Genomic DNA, 16,585 nt, shown 5'->3' with positions numbered 1-16,585 from the left:
CGCTTACTCTACTCCTTTCTTCCGTGGAATACTTGTGTCAGCCACTTCGGCTTCTTCAAAACTACCGATTAGTATTATGGGAAAGTATTCTAAACTTGCTTCTAGATTGTTGGTCGTTTGACATGTTAAGACATTTCAATCATCGAATTGGATCAGTACTTGCCTAAGAGGCACTTGCATGGATGTGAGCTATCATACCAAAGATTCGTTTCTCACATGTGTATGCAATGTATCTTGGCTTCGTATTTGGGTAACGTAGTACATCTGCGCTATCACAACTGCATAATCCACCCCTTTCAAAAGTGGGGGTAGACAATTGTCACGCCAATCATCTTCTGTGATCTTCCCGATCTAGATATCAATCGGCAGATGCATACTGCTTACTACATCGGATTTTAAAAAATGCTAGCGGCTCCTCAGGAATGCTGTATTCCTGTCAAAATGATCATCACTGCTCTCAAGAGTGGGGAAACAGTTCAAATTGCTTATCATCCCCGCAAACTCTGAAACATAAACCACATCTCATCAATAAAGACAAGATGACTTCAACTGACCCGCGTATTACAAAGCGAAGACGACCAGCGCGATCATCTCAGCCGGTAAAGTCCAGTAAAGCGCGCTCATGCGAGGCTTGTCGACGACTAAAAACGAGGTGTGAGGTCAATTCTAGTACTTTAGCTGGATGTCACCGCTGTGAAATACTTGGGTAATCAGCCTTGTAGGATGTAGCAATATTTAGGTGCTGATGTAAAAGTAGGATAAAGTGCTCGTTTGATGGAGTTGTTCGGAATATCGTATCGCGCAATGCAACTGGGGGTGAAGTTGAAATCGGACGTCAGCATGATTACCACGATAGGTATGTACAGTGTTCAGGTCCTTCAAATTCACCAGCTATTTCTTACTAAACAAAAACAAGACTTTGCGCCGTTGAAAATTCTTTGGCGGATATTAAAGCTTCGCTATCTGCACAGCCTGTCAGCCTGAACATTAGTAAACCAGAGGTGAGCCAGTCAGACAACTTACTTACACTAATCGTGAAAGCCAGTGTCGCTGATCTATGATCCAGACAGCGCAGTCTAGTGCGGACAGAACTGCACGCGATGCTCCCATGAGCCTTATCCAAGAAATCCGAGAGAACATCACATTACATCGACAGCCACTGCAGATCCAAGATCTCTTGGAGGATGTCATCATAAATGGAATCGTCTCAGAGAAGACAGCCTTTATGCTCCTAAAAGGGTAGGTTATCTCTACTAGAAGTATCATGCAAACAAAGCTCATCCGCTATCCAGATTCTCAAACCTATCGAGTCGCTGGCTATTCCTGAGCACGGACTTGACCGATGTACGTGCCAAGTCGCCCCTTCTATTCGGCACTTGTATTCTTGCTGGTCTTCACATAACTCCATCATTGCACGGTTCTTCAACACATCACGCATTATACCGCCATGTTCATGGACTGTTAGGCCGGTCCCAATTTGTATCTGCTGTCTCCCCAGAAACCATTCAAGCTATGTTGATTTGTTCCATGTGGGACTTGAGACCAACAAGAGATCATGATCATGGCAATTCGTGGCTTTTGAGCGGTACAGCAGCAATGCAGGTTATGATCACGACTTCTTTTGAACAGCTACTGCAGACTAGTAGCATTCAGGAACAGGCACGAGCGCGTGAGATCTTACGCACCTGGAACTTGATCTGCTTGTGTCAGCTACAGTATGTCATCAATATGCGCTACACGCTTTTGGAAATTAACTTCGCCCAGATTCTCAGTTGGCTCTGGTCGACCACCTGTCATTGCGGGACAATACTTCGATCAATGCGCAAAGGTTCTCGAGTTCCCGTCTTACAATTCCCGAGACGAGCTGGTACTAGCTGGAGTGTACCTTTACCGAACACTATGGGAGCTGGTTAGCTCAAATGCGATCCAGAAGGAAGTTCCAGCCTGGCTTGAGATTGATCAACTCTGCAAGTCGCAAGAACACATTTACAGTATGTCTTTCAGAGCTTTTTTAAAAACACTCATACTGATCTTAATCCCTGCGAACTAGACCTGGACTCCTCCGAGCCTTTACGATTTGCCTATTCCTGCGCTTATCTGATACTTGCTCGCCGCACCCTACAGCACATACATGAATCTCAGCCTGGGCCCTCAAGCAACACAAGAAGTAGACCTGAAGCCGATAATGCTATTCCATTTATCAGATTTGCGATCCATCACTCGAACCAGATTTTGGTTCTCTTTCTGTCCATGTCAGATCTTACCACTTGCATCCATCCGGCATACGAGAACCTGCTGTGTTCATTTGCGATGGTCACATTAGCGGAGTTCGTTAGCCATGTGGTCAACATTGGCGAGGTTATCAGGCTCATGGAGCGGGCTATATCTCATATCCAGCGTGGCGGGAAGGCCGAGCCTGTGAGTCGGTGGTCATTGAATGTTATTAAGCAGCATATCAGTGGGACTGAGTTAGACTCGTTGACAGAAGGAGCTGATGGTACCGAGACTCTCCCTCCACCCACAGTAGATAATACTAAGTCGTGGGTGGATAGTGACTGGAATGTGAACATTGAGCAGGAGTTTCCATCTCTTGAAGATATGTTCTTTGGGAACGCGGTTTGAGATAAATAATCCAATCGTATAATTTGTCAATACCATGTCTTCTGTTTGGGACAATGCTATCTTTTGAACACTCTGCCTAAGCCTTACTTCTTAATCGAATACCAGAGAAACAATTCTTGGGCTTCTTCGAAAATCCTTCGTGGGACTCCATCGTTGACTGGTACAAGGTGAAATCATACCGGTGGAACAATGTCCCAATAATCAACTGCAACTCCATAATCGCAACATTTTGCCCAACACACGCACGAGGACCATAAGAGAAAGGATTGAATCCAATCTTCTGTCTCGGCGTAAGATTCAACCAACGATCAGGCTTAAACTCCTCCACATCATCCCCCCAAATCTCCGCCATATGATGAATGGTATAAGAAGGAACAGAAAGCACAGTACCAGGTGGAAAGAAATGCCCATCAAACTCCACGCCGGACCCATTATCAGTAACAAGACGAGGAAGGCCGAGAGCAGAAGTAGAATGCAATCGCATTCCCTCATCGATACAACGACGCAAGAACGGCAGATCTCTGACCTGGCTGTAGGAAGCAATCTCCGATTGATCACCAATAGCCTGATCAAGCTCCTCTCGCAGCCGGGAAACAATCGTCCCAGGAGCATAACGCTCGCCATGAAGGATCCAATAGAACACCGCACAAGATGTATTAGAAATGGTATCGGAACCAGCGATCAGTTGTGTAAGTGCTTCAGATGTAAGCTCCGCCCGTCCCATCGGGTCACCATTGGCATCCTTGGCCTGCAACAATCGAGAGAGGATATCGCCTCGCGTATCAATAAGCCCCTTCTCCGCTGCATCCAACCGGGAAGCGACAGCCGCAACCGCAATCCCAGTCAGGTTCTCAACGGCCGCAATACCCTTGGTGAAGAAGGGGTCCGGTAGATACTTTGCCCAAGGGCGCAAAGCTGGGAGAAGGCCCAGAGTAGAAGAGACCTCTCCACGTCGGTTCAGGACGTCAACCGCCGGGGCGGTGGACATAGGGCCCCCGGGTACAAGTTGTACCTCTGTCTCGTCCTTGCCTTTATTCACCATTCCAAATGGAGATCCAAACGCCAGGTCTCCAATAATATCAAAGGCAAGGTAACTGAACCAGGGCATGGCATTAAATCTGGCAAAGGTACCTGGGGTACCGTCAAGAGAGTTTGATTTCGGTCCCGTACTTGAAATGCGGTCTAACTGGGTAACCCATCGCCGTAGATTGGCGGCCATATGAGGCTCAAAGGCAGCGACTGATTTGGGTGAGAATGCATGCGAGATAATTTTACGTTTGCGTGTATGTTCTGCCCGGTCGCGGACGTTGAACATCCCGGGAGTACGTGCGATGAAAGCTTCATAGTAATGACTTGATGAATCTTGTCAGTATAGGCATGGTCAAATGGAGGAAGCAGAGGCTTGATTTCTTACTCCTTAAGGAACCCATTTCCATGCCCATATACCACATTGAGGGCCCGCTCGTCTGCAATGGAAACATGGTTGAATCCAATTCGTACAACCTTGCCGTATTTTCGGTGAGCGCTGTCAACAGCTGCGAATTTTTGTCCCCGACGAGCACTGAGTGCAACCCAAAGATTGCTAAATTTGGCAGGGAATGGCCCTGGGATACGCGAGAGGGTCTTGTAGGTCGTGAAGTATGGGATCGTGTAGTATAGGATGAACCATACTGGGATTGTGCAGGCTATCCATGGAGAAATGAAAAACGTTAAAATCCCCATTATATGTAATATGAACTATGGCAGAAATATCTGGAGCTGACATTCAGCTGAACCTAGGTCATTTATATAATCCTGTGCTCTTCGTGGCTGAGATGTCCTCAATTGTTCTCCGGCGGAGTTGATGGGCAACACCGTCGGAGATGGGGTGCATGACGGTGTAGGTTCAAGATACGAGGACAAGAGTGGGGGGAACCTGGGGTAGAGTGCTTTTATCGGGCTTTAGAATTCAACCAATGTAAATGTGTAAATAGTAATATCGTTTACCCTGAAGTATAAATTTTTATTGACCGAAATATATATCCCTTCAATTTGTAAATGCTTTGCAATGTCAGATCAATCATAAAGCATAAAATGAACACACGAGGTCACGGCTAATCCACTCATCGAAGAGCTTCTTCAGGTCCAATCTCAACCTAAGTGGATGCTTGAACAAGAGCAGCCGTGACCTTAAGAACGGTATCAGCGGACTTATAGTCATCAGTGTTGGTCAGGTACGCAGCGCCAAGACCCATATCCTTCGCTTCCTTGATAACAGTCTCATAGTTTGCAGTAGTAGGCGCACTGTACAAGAGAACGGCATCCTTGGAATAGTCTTCCGTAGAGGAAAACTCGTCAGCAGGTACAGCGTCGATCCAAGCATCATAGGAGTTCTCAAATTCGACAATCAAATCAGCAGCATCAAAGTATCCATTCACTGCGCCCTCCTCCAGCTTGGTACCAGGGTTGAAGACAATGAAGTCCAGATCTTGGGATCTGGCATTGTCCGCGACTTCGGTCATGTACGAAATCAAGGAAGTATCGTCGGTTCTTGGTGCTTCATCGAAGAAAATGCCGGTAACGGCGATGTTCTTCTCTGTGTATGCTGACCAGCCGCTGTAGGTGGAGATGTCGCTCTCGACATCCGAAGCAGAGCGGGTGCCATATTCAGTGGGGATATATCCGAGGACCACGACGTTGTCGTAGCTGTTCAATTGCGCAATGGCCGTAATGTATGCCGATTCTGGGTAGGCTGGAGGGGTTCAAATTAGCAAATATAGTACGGTAGTGAGTTCCAGTGGTGTCTTACTGGTATCTCCTGGGCCGCTGTCGGGGTTGACGATGACCTTGAACTCGATATCGGGGTTTCCAGCGGCAGCTTCGTAGACGGGGCCCCAGGTAGTGTTATCGGTGGGCCAGATATAAAGCGGCAGCAGGATAGATGTGGATGGGGATGCCGTAGATGAAGCGGTCGCAGAAGATGCCGCAGAAGATGCGGTAGAGGAAGAGGCAATTGTAGAAGATGCCGTGGAGGAAGAGGTAGCCTCTTCGGAGGTGGAAGATGAGGTGGAAGATGAGGTGGAGGTTGAGGTCGTAGAGAGATACACCGTGGAGAAAGTAGAAGAAGGCGCCATGGTGAAAACAGAAGATGATTCAGAGGTAGAGGAAGCCACCGTAGAGACGGTCGATTCAGCCACAGATGAGAAGGTGGATTCGGCCACTGGTGAGACGGTCGATTCAGCCGCTGGTGAGACGGTCGATTCAGCCGCTGGTGAGACGGTAGACTGAACCACCGAAGTGTAGTGAGTCTCATACGTGGAGGAAGTAGAAGATGATTCAGAAGTCGATTCAGCCATTGGCGAGACGGTAGACGGATACACCGTAATGTAGTCAGTCTCATATACCGTAGCGATATCAGTCTCATACACCGTGGCGTAAGCAATGGGAGCCGTCTCAAGGAAAACCTCCGGAGAGGCCACCGGAGAGGGCTTATGAGAGTGGCCATGTCCGTGAGTATTTCCATGAGAGTGCACAATCGGCAAAGTGTCAGAAGAGTCATCTACCGATGACACCGGCGACACCGGCACCGAGGCCGCACAAGCAGCGGAGATGGCAACAGACGCCATAGTCAGGGCACTGCCCACGACGGAAGAAAAAAGCATCTTTGTCAAAAAGGAGGGAAAGAATGTAAAAAAAGGAGTGTAATGATCAACTAACCACCAGGGCTGTATGATCTGAAAAAAGGAGCGACGAGAGCGAGTTGGAAAGATCGATGCCAATCCGAGGGTCGGGAGCGGATAGCATGTTTATACTTAAAGCCAGCCCTGGGAAGATCCAAATCCATTCCAGACCCTCAACAGTCCACCGCAGAATCCACAGTCAAAATCCACAAAATCCACATCACACAAAGAGAAACGGCGTTAGAAGCCACAAGGAGCGAATGGCGGAAAAGGAATCACCAATTAATCTCCCGGAACACATGGGATCGAATGAAGTGATCAGCCACTCGTTTCAGGATCCATTCCAGATTAGAGGTAAATCAGGGCGGAAATGGCCGAGCACTGACAAGGCCGAATATCCGTTATTATCGAGCTAATCATTCGATCGATCAAACGAACCATTGCGGACGATGTGGACCCGACGCTAAGGGGAGACTAGGGAGATTCGCCTAATAAATCTCACTGATGCCCCTCTCAGCGTCAATGCACCGGCGCGTGCTGAGACGTTTCCGATATTCCTTGGCTCTGCAGTAGAGCATTCATCTCAGACGGTTCTCGGACATTTATTTAACATTCGACATGTCAGGGAAATCGACTGACCGCATTTTAGGCCCTAAGCGCCACCATGTTGAGATTTGGGCGGATCACAAACAAAAAGGACGCCACGTAAAAGTAGCCCCCGCTTTAATCTAATCCGTTTCACATTTCACATTCCACAGTCCATAATTTACTTTTTTGCCATGGAAATTGCCTGCGCTGTATCAATTCCTGATCCTGATGGCCCGGATCACTTAGGTGGGTGTACACCTAATCCGTACAAGGTATCCCATAGGGCTAAGGTTTATCTTCCAAGACCCACCAGCCCTTGTACACATTGACCTCGGGGCTAGACCCGGAAATTACGGAAATCAACGGATTTACCACACACAGAGAGAAGAGAATCGCCTTGGGGGATAATACATTCATTGTTAATCATACATTGGAAATATGGATCAATCCTGCCGCCACGCCGGGGGCCGTAAGACATAATGTCTTATCCTAGCCTGTTCAGGTAGAAGCTTTAGTTCGCAGACTCGGCGAGAGACAAAGCCTGCTGTTGGAGCTTCTTATTGCGGCGAAGAAGACCAGTGAACTTCTTGTCCAGCAAGTCCATTTCCTTGCGTGTAGTTTCCAGGTCTTTTTGCGACTTGCCGGAAAGACTCTTCAGCTCCTCATCCGTCATCGCCGCGACGTCGTCGAGAGTGGGATTGCTGCCAGGGATGGTAGCGGAGCCGAGCAGCTGTTTGGCGGTAGCGGCCGCGAAGGAGCGTACGGCGGCCGTGGTAGTCTGGAGAAGCTCGGCAGAGTGGGCGACGGCCCAGTCGTGACTGCGGGTACTATCTGCCTCCATCGCAGAAAGAACATTGGGCGGAATTATGGCATCGGTGGGCTCTAGGACGGGAGATGAGGATCCCATCTGGGCCATAGCGTCGTCTACCCAGAAAAGGTTGTACTTTTCTGGGTTCACGAAGAGTGCCTCAAGGCCACCATTAATGTTGCTCGAGTCGTCGCCGACCACGAACGGATCAATGACTCCATTGCGACTCTTCTCCAGTTGAAGATATCGCTCTTCCTCTTCAGGTTCGAGGTGTCGAAGCACGCAACCCCGAGGGGTGATAAGACACCGGTTCTTGAGGGCCTGAGTACCCACTCGGACGGGCTCGCCACGAAGGAGGGTCTTTCGATGTTCTTCCCCAAGTTCAGTAGGTTGCTTCAAGTCCTCGTAGTCATCAGCAGTGCACTTCATGTCAATGCGTTGGCTGAGGTTGGCAGGATTGAACAGAGAGCTCTTGTTAAGATCAAGTTCCCCGTCTCGGTGCATCTCGGCAAGCAGGACATGCAGAGGCTTGGTGCGTTCCATAAACAAGTCTTTGATCAAACAGTTAGTCTCCTCAACATCTTTGAGCAGCTGCCCGATGGTGTTGTGAGAGCGCCAAGCCTCAGGAGGGGTCTTGGGCTCAAGGGGCTCCTCTACTACAGAAGGCGCCTCAGAGGGTGCCTTAATCTCTTCCACCACTGGCTCCTTGGCCTTTACTTTCTTGAGAGGTTCAGCTTTGGGTTCCACCTTTTTGGGTTCCGCCTTTTTGGGCGATTCAGCACGACTTTTGACAGGGCTTGCGGTCTCAGCAAGGATCGGTGCAACATCACCAGGTTCAAGGGCAGTGGCGGGTGCCTTCTTGGTCTTGCGCTTTCTGCCCATGATTGGGGCTTGAACAGGCTCTTCAGTCACAGAAGTAGTTTCGACTTTTTTGGCCTCCGCTTCCTTCGCTTTCTGTCTCCGTTCTTTCTTGGCCTGACTCTTGGTGACCGCGCGGATCGGAGCAGAGCCAATGCGATTGGAGGCAGGAGGGGAGTTTGAACGAGATACAGAGCCGGAGGGATAAAGATCTGCCTCGGAGCCGAAATCACCAGGAGTATCTGGTCTACTGATAGAAGAGACACTGTGTCTCGGAGACCCCAACTTGCCTGTGCCGGCAACTGATGCTGGTCCAATTTGACGAGATGCTTCAGATTTCGGGGTATCAACGACACGGAGGATGCGTGTTTGGCGAGGGGCAGAAGAATCAGAAACCCGAGAGGTTGTTGTCAAAGGTGTGTTAGGGCGTGAACCGATAGCAGAGACAGCAGAGACTGAGCCAGGTCGAGCTGTAAACGCAGATGTAAACGTCCCAGATAGGGCACGCTCAGAATGCACAGAAGAGGTCTCTTGCGATGACAATGGCACGCTCACGCTGGCTGGGCTTGCCTTTGCGCCCACATGCGGACTATCCAATCCACCAGTCTCCTTATCATCGCTAGAGGCTGGAACGTCTATTTTGGTATTGATTCGAGGCTTACGAATCGGTTTCGCGATGGGTGACCCCAGAGAGATCTGAGATGCATCTTTGGTGCGTACCGATGAGTTCCCTGTGCGCATGCCAAGCTCAGGGCTTATTGGACGAGAGTGAGATGGAGTGGCCCCCAGTCCAGGAGGCACGATAGGGGCCGGGGACGACGGTTTAGATGAGTCCCTTTGTTCTTGGAAAATAGCAGATGCCGGGTGAGAGTGGGGCAAAGGAAGACCTGGCGGAAGGGTAGGTGTGCCTGCACGGCCAGCAGAATCACTGGGCAGTTGGGATTTTAGGAAACCAAACGTGTCGATAGGTTGGCTATCCTTCAACTGGCTGCTGAGAGGAGGGAATTCATCATCCACTATTGGTTGCTAGTTAGCATCCAGCCCCGTAGCAAAGCAACGTGTGAGAGGTGCAGGTAGTATGAATGAGCAGGGCAGGTCATGAAGGGTCAAGCGAAGGGCAACAACTATGCGACACGACTGTCCGGGCAATTATGCAAGGTCCAAGGGTGCCAACAGATATTTACACGACGGGCACTGACACACTTGGGTCAGATACAGTGTAGGGCAAAAGGGTCTAATGTAGACGGCAGCAGTGAGACAACTGGTTTCGAATAAGACCCTGTTCCAGCTGTTGATATCAGGGCAGGGAGGTCTTAACGTACACTAATCCATGCGCAAGACATCTACGGTGTTCACGAAACCCGTAGATGGCTGCATGCGAAGATCCGGATGCAAGAAAAACATGAAGGGAAACACCAGCCGCCAACAGAAAAAAAAAAAAAGCCCTCCAGACATGAGATATGTCCACAAAATGCAAGAGAAACAAAACACCATGAACCAGGATAAGACGGAAAGCCGGGATAAAGAACATGCTTGCATAAAGAAAAGATTGGAAGAGAAATCAAGGCAATCACAATACGTCACTGACACGCCCGCCAGTCGTATTGATCCAGCACCACCTGTTTGGCTGCGAAGAATAAAAAAGAAGCATGATGCAGTCCCGGCACATGACTGGGAAAAAGTATAGGGAAATTCAAATCATGTCATCAGGGGGATACAGGCCCGTTAAACGCAAGGCAAAGGAAAATCATGGAAAGGGAGGATACAAAAATGCACTTGAAAGTCATGGAAGGTGGAGGGTAGGAATTTAAAAAGAAAATGGACATTGGGGATCACCAGCGGCTCAGCCCACCGCCGTACATCATCGAGGGGTTGTACCCACCTTGGCCCTGACTCCCATACAACGCTTGTCCAGCAGTAGCATTGGCACCGACTTGGTGCATTCTCGCCTGTAAAATGCTCGGGTCTGCAAGATCTACTACACCACCTCCGCCGGAGGAAGTGTTAGCGTGTCTGTGCTTCTTTCCCTTCTTCTTCTGCTTCTGTGAGCCACCAGAGTCAGGTGGTGTACCCGTCCGGGACCCATAGAAAGAGCTGAGAAGGCCATTGACGGGAGTCAGGGGAGGTGGGGTTTGGTGCTGTTGAAGGAAAGGGAACATGAACTCACGCTTTGCGGCCTCCTGGGCTTGCACACCACCAATATTCGTACCACTTCGCCCCCGTAATAATTCACGCATCGATTCTGGCGTCGCATCGTGCTTTCCAACATTGGATCCCAGTCCGACGTTGGTGTTTGCAGTAAAACCGTGGCCCTGGGCAAACATTCCACCACCGCTAATGGGAGGAGTTCCGGCTGTCTTCAAACCGGGAGGGGGACCCTGAACACCGCTCGCGTAAAAGCCACCATGCTGAGGGCTCGGTGCTGAGAGTGGATTCGGGGTGCCAGGCTGCTGCATCTGGCTCAACATTCGGGCATTGCTGATATTCTTTGTGTTGACATCACTGGTAAAGGCAAAGCGAGAGGATTGCCTGCCTTGGGCTTGAAGTGCATATTGGGCTGCCATTTGGTTCTGCAAAACACCTTGGCGGACCTGTGCAGCTTGGTCCAGAGCGGCAGAGCTCAGAGGATCCGACAAACCAGCCTGCTGGTTGCCTGCTGACTTGAGGAGCATCAACTGCTGCTGCTGGAGGGGAGTCAAGCTACGTCCAGCCAGGTTGAGTCCATGGAACTGATGGCTTGTGGCTGAAACGGGAGATCCAACAGTAGAGTTATCGGCTGTGCCTTGCTGGGATGGAGGTTGAATAGCACCATGGGACTCACGGGTTTGACGACCACGAGGAGGGTTAGCATCTTCTGGCTCTCCACCAAGCTGTAGGCTGCCAGCCTCCCTACTTGCCTCCCTACTTTCCTCTTCTGCTGCTGCGGTTTGGGCGGTTTGTGCAAGCTCACTCTCGCGACTAGCACGCTCCTTATCTGCCTTTTCACGCATAGCACGGCGCTTCACACCGCCATAAGGATCGATAAAAGAGGGGTAATTCTGGATATGTTTCAGTTCATCCACTGGGAGGTCAGAGGCCGAAAATACGAATCGGAACTCCGGAGACATCATATCCTGGATCAAGGTATCGAATGGGCTTGGTGTTTCGATAAGAGGCTTCTTGGGAGGCTCGGGTTGGGCAATTGGTGACCGTGTATCAGACTGGGATGATGCTCGCTGCGCTGGCTGGACAATAGGCGAAGGTTTCTCGACTCGCTTGGGTTCCTCGGCGGCGATCGCGACGGAGACGCTAGCAGGGCGGGGGCTCTGAGACGCCTGGCTACCGGTTAAACTGGCTCGTCGGGCTCTCATGGCGGGATCCTTATTCGCCCAGCTGGCAGATGAGGGAAGCGCGGGCCCATCGGGGACAACTGAGCGCCCGCTGAGGGAGTCGTCCTTGCTCGGTTGCCGGCGCATTGTGTGGGTGATTGGCTGAATAGGGCGAGGTTGAGGGATATTCGGCTGGTGCTGGCGCTGGCTGGACAAGGTATTCATGGATGAAAGATCGGAGCGGCTGTAACTCTCGCTATCCTCGCCAGTCTCATGCAAGAACGTGCAATTGCGGTTGTTACACGGTTCATTCCGAAGGAAAGAGGAGCAGTACTTGGTTGTCCCATACTGAGCCCTCAGAACACGATCGCCGTTAGAAGAACCATCCACGGCCGTGATGCAGCTCGCAGCATCGAACTTGCGAGAAAATGTGACATAAACGCCAATCCCCTGGTGCGGATTACCCCCGGGCTTAGCTTTGCTGACCACGATCTTCTCAATTTCGCCATATTGTCCAAAATATTCCTTGCCTCGAAGCGTTTGCAACAACTGGTTCTCGTCACGGATTGTCGGGTTAAGGCCTATGACGTAAACCAGGTTCTTCTGCACAACACGAACACCTGCCAAGTTCTTCCTGCTGGAAGCCTCTATCTCACGCCTCTCAGCTTCCTTCTTTTTGGCTGCCGCTGCCTTGCGGGACTTCAAGGCCAGGTCGGCTTTGAACCTAAGTTGCGAAAGGATGTGTCAGTGCACCTGGAATATGTAAGTAAACTGACAGTGTGGGGAAACTCACTCCTCCGCATCAGGAATCTTGTATTGAATCGTGCTATCATCATAAGGACGGCGGCAGTTCGGGCATCGACCCTCTTCGCTGTGCGTTTTGATATTGTTGTAGCAGAATTGGCAGATCTGCAAATGAAAGGTCAGGGTAAGTACGTAGGAAGGAACGGCGATGAAGGTCGTCGGCTGAGGATGGCTCTGAGGGGCGGCGTACCTGATATCCACAGGGACATGGCTTGAAGTTCTTGTCGGAAAGGTCGAACTCTTCGATGCAAAGGGGGCTGCGAAGTGGGTTAGGGTCACCCGTCGCGGACTCTATAAAAGATGGGATCATGACATACCAAAACTCATCATCATCGTCGATGACGGAGTCAATCTGTTGGCGACTAGACATGGCCGCGGTGAAAACTGTGCGAACGGGGAAAGGCGACACGGGAATCTCAACGCCGGCACCCAATCAAATCAGGTACACAAAGACAAAAGAGACGAGAAGACGCTACTCCAGATCCAGAACAAATGAAAATGAACGGAGAATTAATAAAAAGAAAAATAGGAGGGGAAGGGAGGTAGAGGGTGGATCGTGGGGAGATGGACGGGGTGAAGGAAGGGAAGGAAATTGAAGCGCGGCTTCATTTTGCTGGCATTACCATATCGGGCCTAGCGCCAGCACGGCTTATGTCATGATCACATGACTGGCAGGTTCGACCAACCTCGATCCTCACAATCCGCCTTACGTGCCTTTCGTCCCCCCTCCTGCCCGCAGCCATTGCTCCCTCACCACAATGGCATCCGCACGCTCTTTGATGCGCCTGGGAACTGGCCGATCGATGGCTTCGGCCTCGAGGTCTATGGCTCCTCGCGCTTTTTCCTCCTCTTCGCTGCAATATGCTGCTAAGGCCTCGACACAACCGGGGGCGCCGGAGCCCGAAAACATGCGCCAGGCGCAACGGCCTCGTACGTGATTGTCTCTGGTCAATTGGGACAGATTCAATTCAACTAACATACTTGTTTTATCATTGCAGCTCAGGGTCCTCTCCGTGCCCCGGTTGTCAACCCGGCCGATAAGTGGCAGGACAAGGCCGACAGCCTGCACACCTACGGACAGTACATCATGTCCTGCCTTCCCAAATACGTTCAACAGTTCACCGTCTGGAAGGATGAGTTGACTGTCTACACCGCTCCCGCCGGTGTCATCCCCGTCATGAGCTTCCTCAAGAACCACACCTCCGCCGAGTTCACCCAGATTTCCGATATCACCGGTGTCGATTTCCCCACCCGCGATCAGCGTTTCGAGGTCGTTTACAACATGCTTAGTGTTCGCTTCAACTCTCGCATTCGTGTCAAGACCTACGCCGATGAGGCTACCCCAGTCCCCAGTGTGACTGGTCTTTTCGAGGGCGCCCTGTGGTACGAGCGTGAGGTTTACGACATGTTTGGTGTTTTCTTCAGCGGTCACCCCGATCTGCGCCGTATCATGACTGACTACGGTTTCGATGGCCACCCTCTCCGCAAGGACTTCCCCTTGACTGGCTACACTGAGCTGCGCTACGACGAGGAAAAGAAACGTATTGTCATTGAGCCTCTTGAGCTCACCCAGGCTTTCCGTAACTTCGAGAGCGGATCTACTGCCTGGGAGCCTGTTGGTGCTGGTCAGAACCGCACACCTGAATCCGTAAGCGAAACATATTCTCTGCAAATCTAGAGCAATTGCTAATTATCTGCCTATAGTTCAAGCTCCCTACCCCCAAGCCTGAGCCGCCAAAGGAGGAAGAAAAGAAATAGAAAGGGTCTGTATGCTTATTAGTTTTCTTTGCCATGTCTGTATGTACATATCAATAATCGATGGATTTTTTTGCCTCGTCAATCAATTGCGTACTTTGGTCCTCGCACCTTGTTCACGGGTACATGGATTATATATAGCTCCGTAGCTCCACTATTTTAGATAGATAGGCAGTGCTCATCGACTTTGTATTTGAAGTCAGCAGGGCAAGCACGGGTTACCAGGTTCTCAAGACCGTGGACATTTTTGATCATAGTTCAAGATTACTCCTTCATTTTTATCCTTCCTCCGTTCCTCTTCGCAATGCGAATACGTTTAGCCAAAGACCCATGGAAATGGTTGGTCGTGACAGACGAGGCGGAAAGACTTGGCAAATGATCCGCGCCAGAAAAAAAAAAGTCCGGACCACCTCCGACATTTCAAAACGCTGTCTGAACGACACTCTTTCGACTTCCATAATTTTGAACCGAAACTATCGTATCACTGTCGCCCAACATGCCAAAGCGCAAGCTTTCCGAGTTCAACGGTCCCGCATCGTCGGACACTCGTAAGCTTTCGATGAAAGCCGCGCGAATGACGAACAAATTTGAACAAAGCGTGGAAATTATAATCAAAGCGATGAAGACCGCCCGAGGATTCGAGAGACAAAAGCTTAGCCGCCGAGAGAAAGCTGCTAGGAAACCATACGACTCAGTGACCCTCGCGCGATTGGCAGAGGAAGTGGAGGCACTAAAGGTACGAATCTACCGATGGACTTGGAATTTGCGAACTTGAAATTCTGACTATTTATCACAACAGAAACTCAATTACCAGAATACTGCCGAGCGATACCTGTATAAGCAGCTTTCCAAGCAAAAGCGCATTGCAGAGAACCCGATCTTCCAGGAATTCATAGGGGCAAAGAATGTTTCCATGCAAGGACCTCAGAGCGCCGCAGAATCCAATATCATTGCGCGACTGTTCAAATCCAACCCGGTCACGAATGTCGTGAAGACTATTTTGACTGAGATTCGGAAATTGCTGGGCGTTGAGGACTTGCCTGCTGGAAAGCAGGACAAGACTAAGGCCAAGGATGCGACCACGAAAGAGAAGGCTGAGAAGCCCGCGCGCAAGCAAAAACAGGAGTCTGTGTCAGGGTCTGAGTCTGAAGACGACGGAAAGCGGGCTTCCCGTGCTGAAGCAATGGATATTTCGGGTGATGAATCCGGGGTGGAAGATTTCTCTGAATTTGATACACGGTTAGCCCCAGGCTCTGGCTCCGAAGGGGAGGAGTCAGATGAGGATGAGGATGACGCAAACGACGACCGGGTTGCAGACGACATCTCCGACTCTGTATTCTCTCGTTCGCCATCTCCCGACTTCTCTGCAGAAGAATCAGTCTCTTCACCACCACCTAAAAAGACCAAGGCTAGCAAGGCCCCAGTACAGACCACGACATTCCTTCCATCTCTCATGAATGGCGGCTACTGGTCTGGCTCAGAAGAAGAAGCAACAGATGACGAAGCTGCCGCGGCCGCTGCTCCCCCGAAGCGCAAAAACCGCATGGGTCAACAAGCGCGTCGTGCATTATGGGAAAAGAAGTTCGGTGAAAAGGCGAATCACGTGCTGGCAGAGCAGCAAAATCAAAAACGCAATAGAGATAGCGGGTGGGATACTAAGAGGGGAGCAACTGGTGCTGCGGGCGGTGCTAGAGGTGCCCGGGGTGGTCGTGGTGGATACGGAAGTGAAACTGCGCGGCCGCAAAACCGATCAGAACGTCGCGCCGCTGGCGATTTCTCTACCCACAAGAATAAGGCGCCTGAGGATACGGGACCTCTTCATCCTTCTTGGGAAGCAAAGAAGAAGCAAAAGGAACAGGCTGCCGCTGTCTTCTCAGGAAAGAAGGTTACATTCGACTAGCATTGTTTTCGTGGCTCATTATATCAAGATATCAAAACATTCAATGCTGTTTCGACAGCAAGTTCATGGAAAAATTTACGAAAATTGGATGACACAAAAATGGAAAGATGTGACCTTTGTAAGATAGTAACTATATATCTCCCAGAGGGCATTGACTATAGCCTGATAAATAGATTGAAACCCGCCCAAACGCGAAGAACCTTGGCGTAAATTACTGCTTTGCAGCGCATGGTATATTGAAGAAAAGATCAGCCTGACGTAAAAGAAATTCGCCGGTGAAACA

At 50.3% G+C, this 16,585-nt stretch overlaps 7 protein-coding genes across 7 annotated transcripts; 3 read left to right on the top strand and 4 right to left on the bottom strand.

The window, feature by feature from the left end:
• Positions 1-1,108: 1,108 nt before the first annotated feature.
• On the top strand, positions 1,109-2,622 carry N7503_010436 (fungal specific transcription factor domain-containing protein; the record flags this gene model as incomplete). The annotated part of the gene is made up of 4 exons (XM_057069982.1): positions 1,109-1,239; positions 1,293-1,715; positions 1,765-1,991; positions 2,051-2,622. The coding sequence occupies 4 exons, from the start codon at positions 1,109-1,111 to the stop codon at positions 2,620-2,622; spliced, it is 1,353 nt and encodes a 450-aa protein (XP_056916593.1).
• A 76-nt stretch (positions 2,623-2,698) lies between these two features.
• N7503_010435 (cytochrome P450) lies at positions 2,699-4,344 on the bottom strand (the record flags this gene model as incomplete). Its single annotated transcript, XM_057069981.1, has 2 exons — positions 2,699-3,974; positions 4,037-4,344. 2 exons carry the CDS (start codon positions 4,342-4,344, stop codon positions 2,699-2,701), a joined length of 1,584 nt encoding a protein of 527 aa, XP_056916592.1.
• Positions 4,345-4,757: 413 nt separating this feature from the next.
• On the bottom strand, positions 4,758-6,227 carry N7503_010434 (spherulation-specific family 4 protein; the record flags this gene model as incomplete). The annotated part of the gene is made up of 2 exons (XM_057069980.1): positions 4,758-5,353; positions 5,411-6,227. 2 exons carry the CDS (start codon positions 6,225-6,227, stop codon positions 4,758-4,760), a joined length of 1,413 nt encoding a protein of 470 aa, XP_056916591.1.
• A 1,153-nt stretch (positions 6,228-7,380) lies between these two features.
• N7503_010433 (uncharacterized protein) lies at positions 7,381-9,635 on the bottom strand (the record flags this gene model as incomplete). The annotated part of the gene is made up of 2 exons (XM_057069979.1): positions 7,381-9,561; positions 9,594-9,635. 2 exons carry the CDS (start codon positions 9,633-9,635, stop codon positions 7,381-7,383), a joined length of 2,223 nt encoding a protein of 740 aa, XP_056916590.1.
• Positions 9,636-10,367: 732 nt separating this feature from the next.
• N7503_010432 (CCR4-NOT core ubiquitin-protein ligase subunit MOT2) lies at positions 10,368-13,017 on the bottom strand (the record flags this gene model as incomplete). Its single annotated transcript, XM_057069978.1, has 3 exons — positions 10,368-12,567; positions 12,637-12,752; positions 12,838-13,017. The coding sequence occupies 3 exons, from the start codon at positions 13,015-13,017 to the stop codon at positions 10,368-10,370; spliced, it is 2,496 nt and encodes an 831-aa protein (XP_056916589.1).
• Positions 13,018-13,365: 348 nt separating this feature from the next.
• Positions 13,366-14,487, top strand: N7503_010431 (complex I 30 kDa subunit family protein). The gene is made up of 3 exons (XM_057069977.1): positions 13,366-13,577; positions 13,646-14,295; positions 14,352-14,487. The coding sequence occupies exons 1-3, from the start codon at positions 13,406-13,408 to the stop codon at positions 14,403-14,405; spliced, it is 876 nt and encodes a 291-aa protein (XP_056916588.1). The 5' UTR covers positions 13,366-13,405; the 3' UTR covers positions 14,406-14,487.
• A 411-nt stretch (positions 14,488-14,898) lies between these two features.
• On the top strand, positions 14,899-16,302 carry N7503_010430 (BUD22 family protein; the record flags this gene model as incomplete). The annotated part of the gene is made up of 2 exons (XM_057069976.1): positions 14,899-15,138; positions 15,202-16,302. The coding sequence occupies 2 exons, from the start codon at positions 14,899-14,901 to the stop codon at positions 16,300-16,302; spliced, it is 1,341 nt and encodes a 446-aa protein (XP_056916587.1).
• Positions 16,303-16,585: the final 283 nt, after the last annotated feature.

Source organism: Penicillium pulvis (genome assembly GCF_028828015.1).
Source record: "Penicillium pulvis strain IBT 33274 chromosome Unknown scaffold_8_segment0_segment0, whole genome shotgun sequence".
In the NCBI taxonomy this organism is placed as follows: Eukaryota; Fungi; Ascomycota; class Eurotiomycetes; order Eurotiales; family Aspergillaceae; genus Penicillium; species Penicillium pulvis.
Note: the sequence above shows the minus strand (reverse complement) of the source record. Positions and strands in the feature narration are given on the sequence as shown.

Coding starts and splice junctions, on each gene's coding strand:
- N7503_010431 (XM_057069977.1), top strand. CDS start 13,406: ATGGCATCCGCACGCTCTTTGATGCGCCTGGGAACTGGCCGATCGATG. Junction 13,578..13,645: donor GCGCCAGGCGCAACGGCCTC/GTACGTGATTGT, acceptor TTATCATTGCAG/CTCAGGGTCCTCTCCGTGCC. Junction 14,296..14,351: donor AGAACCGCACACCTGAATCC/GTAAGCGAAACA, acceptor ATCTGCCTATAG/TTCAAGCTCCCTACCCCCAA.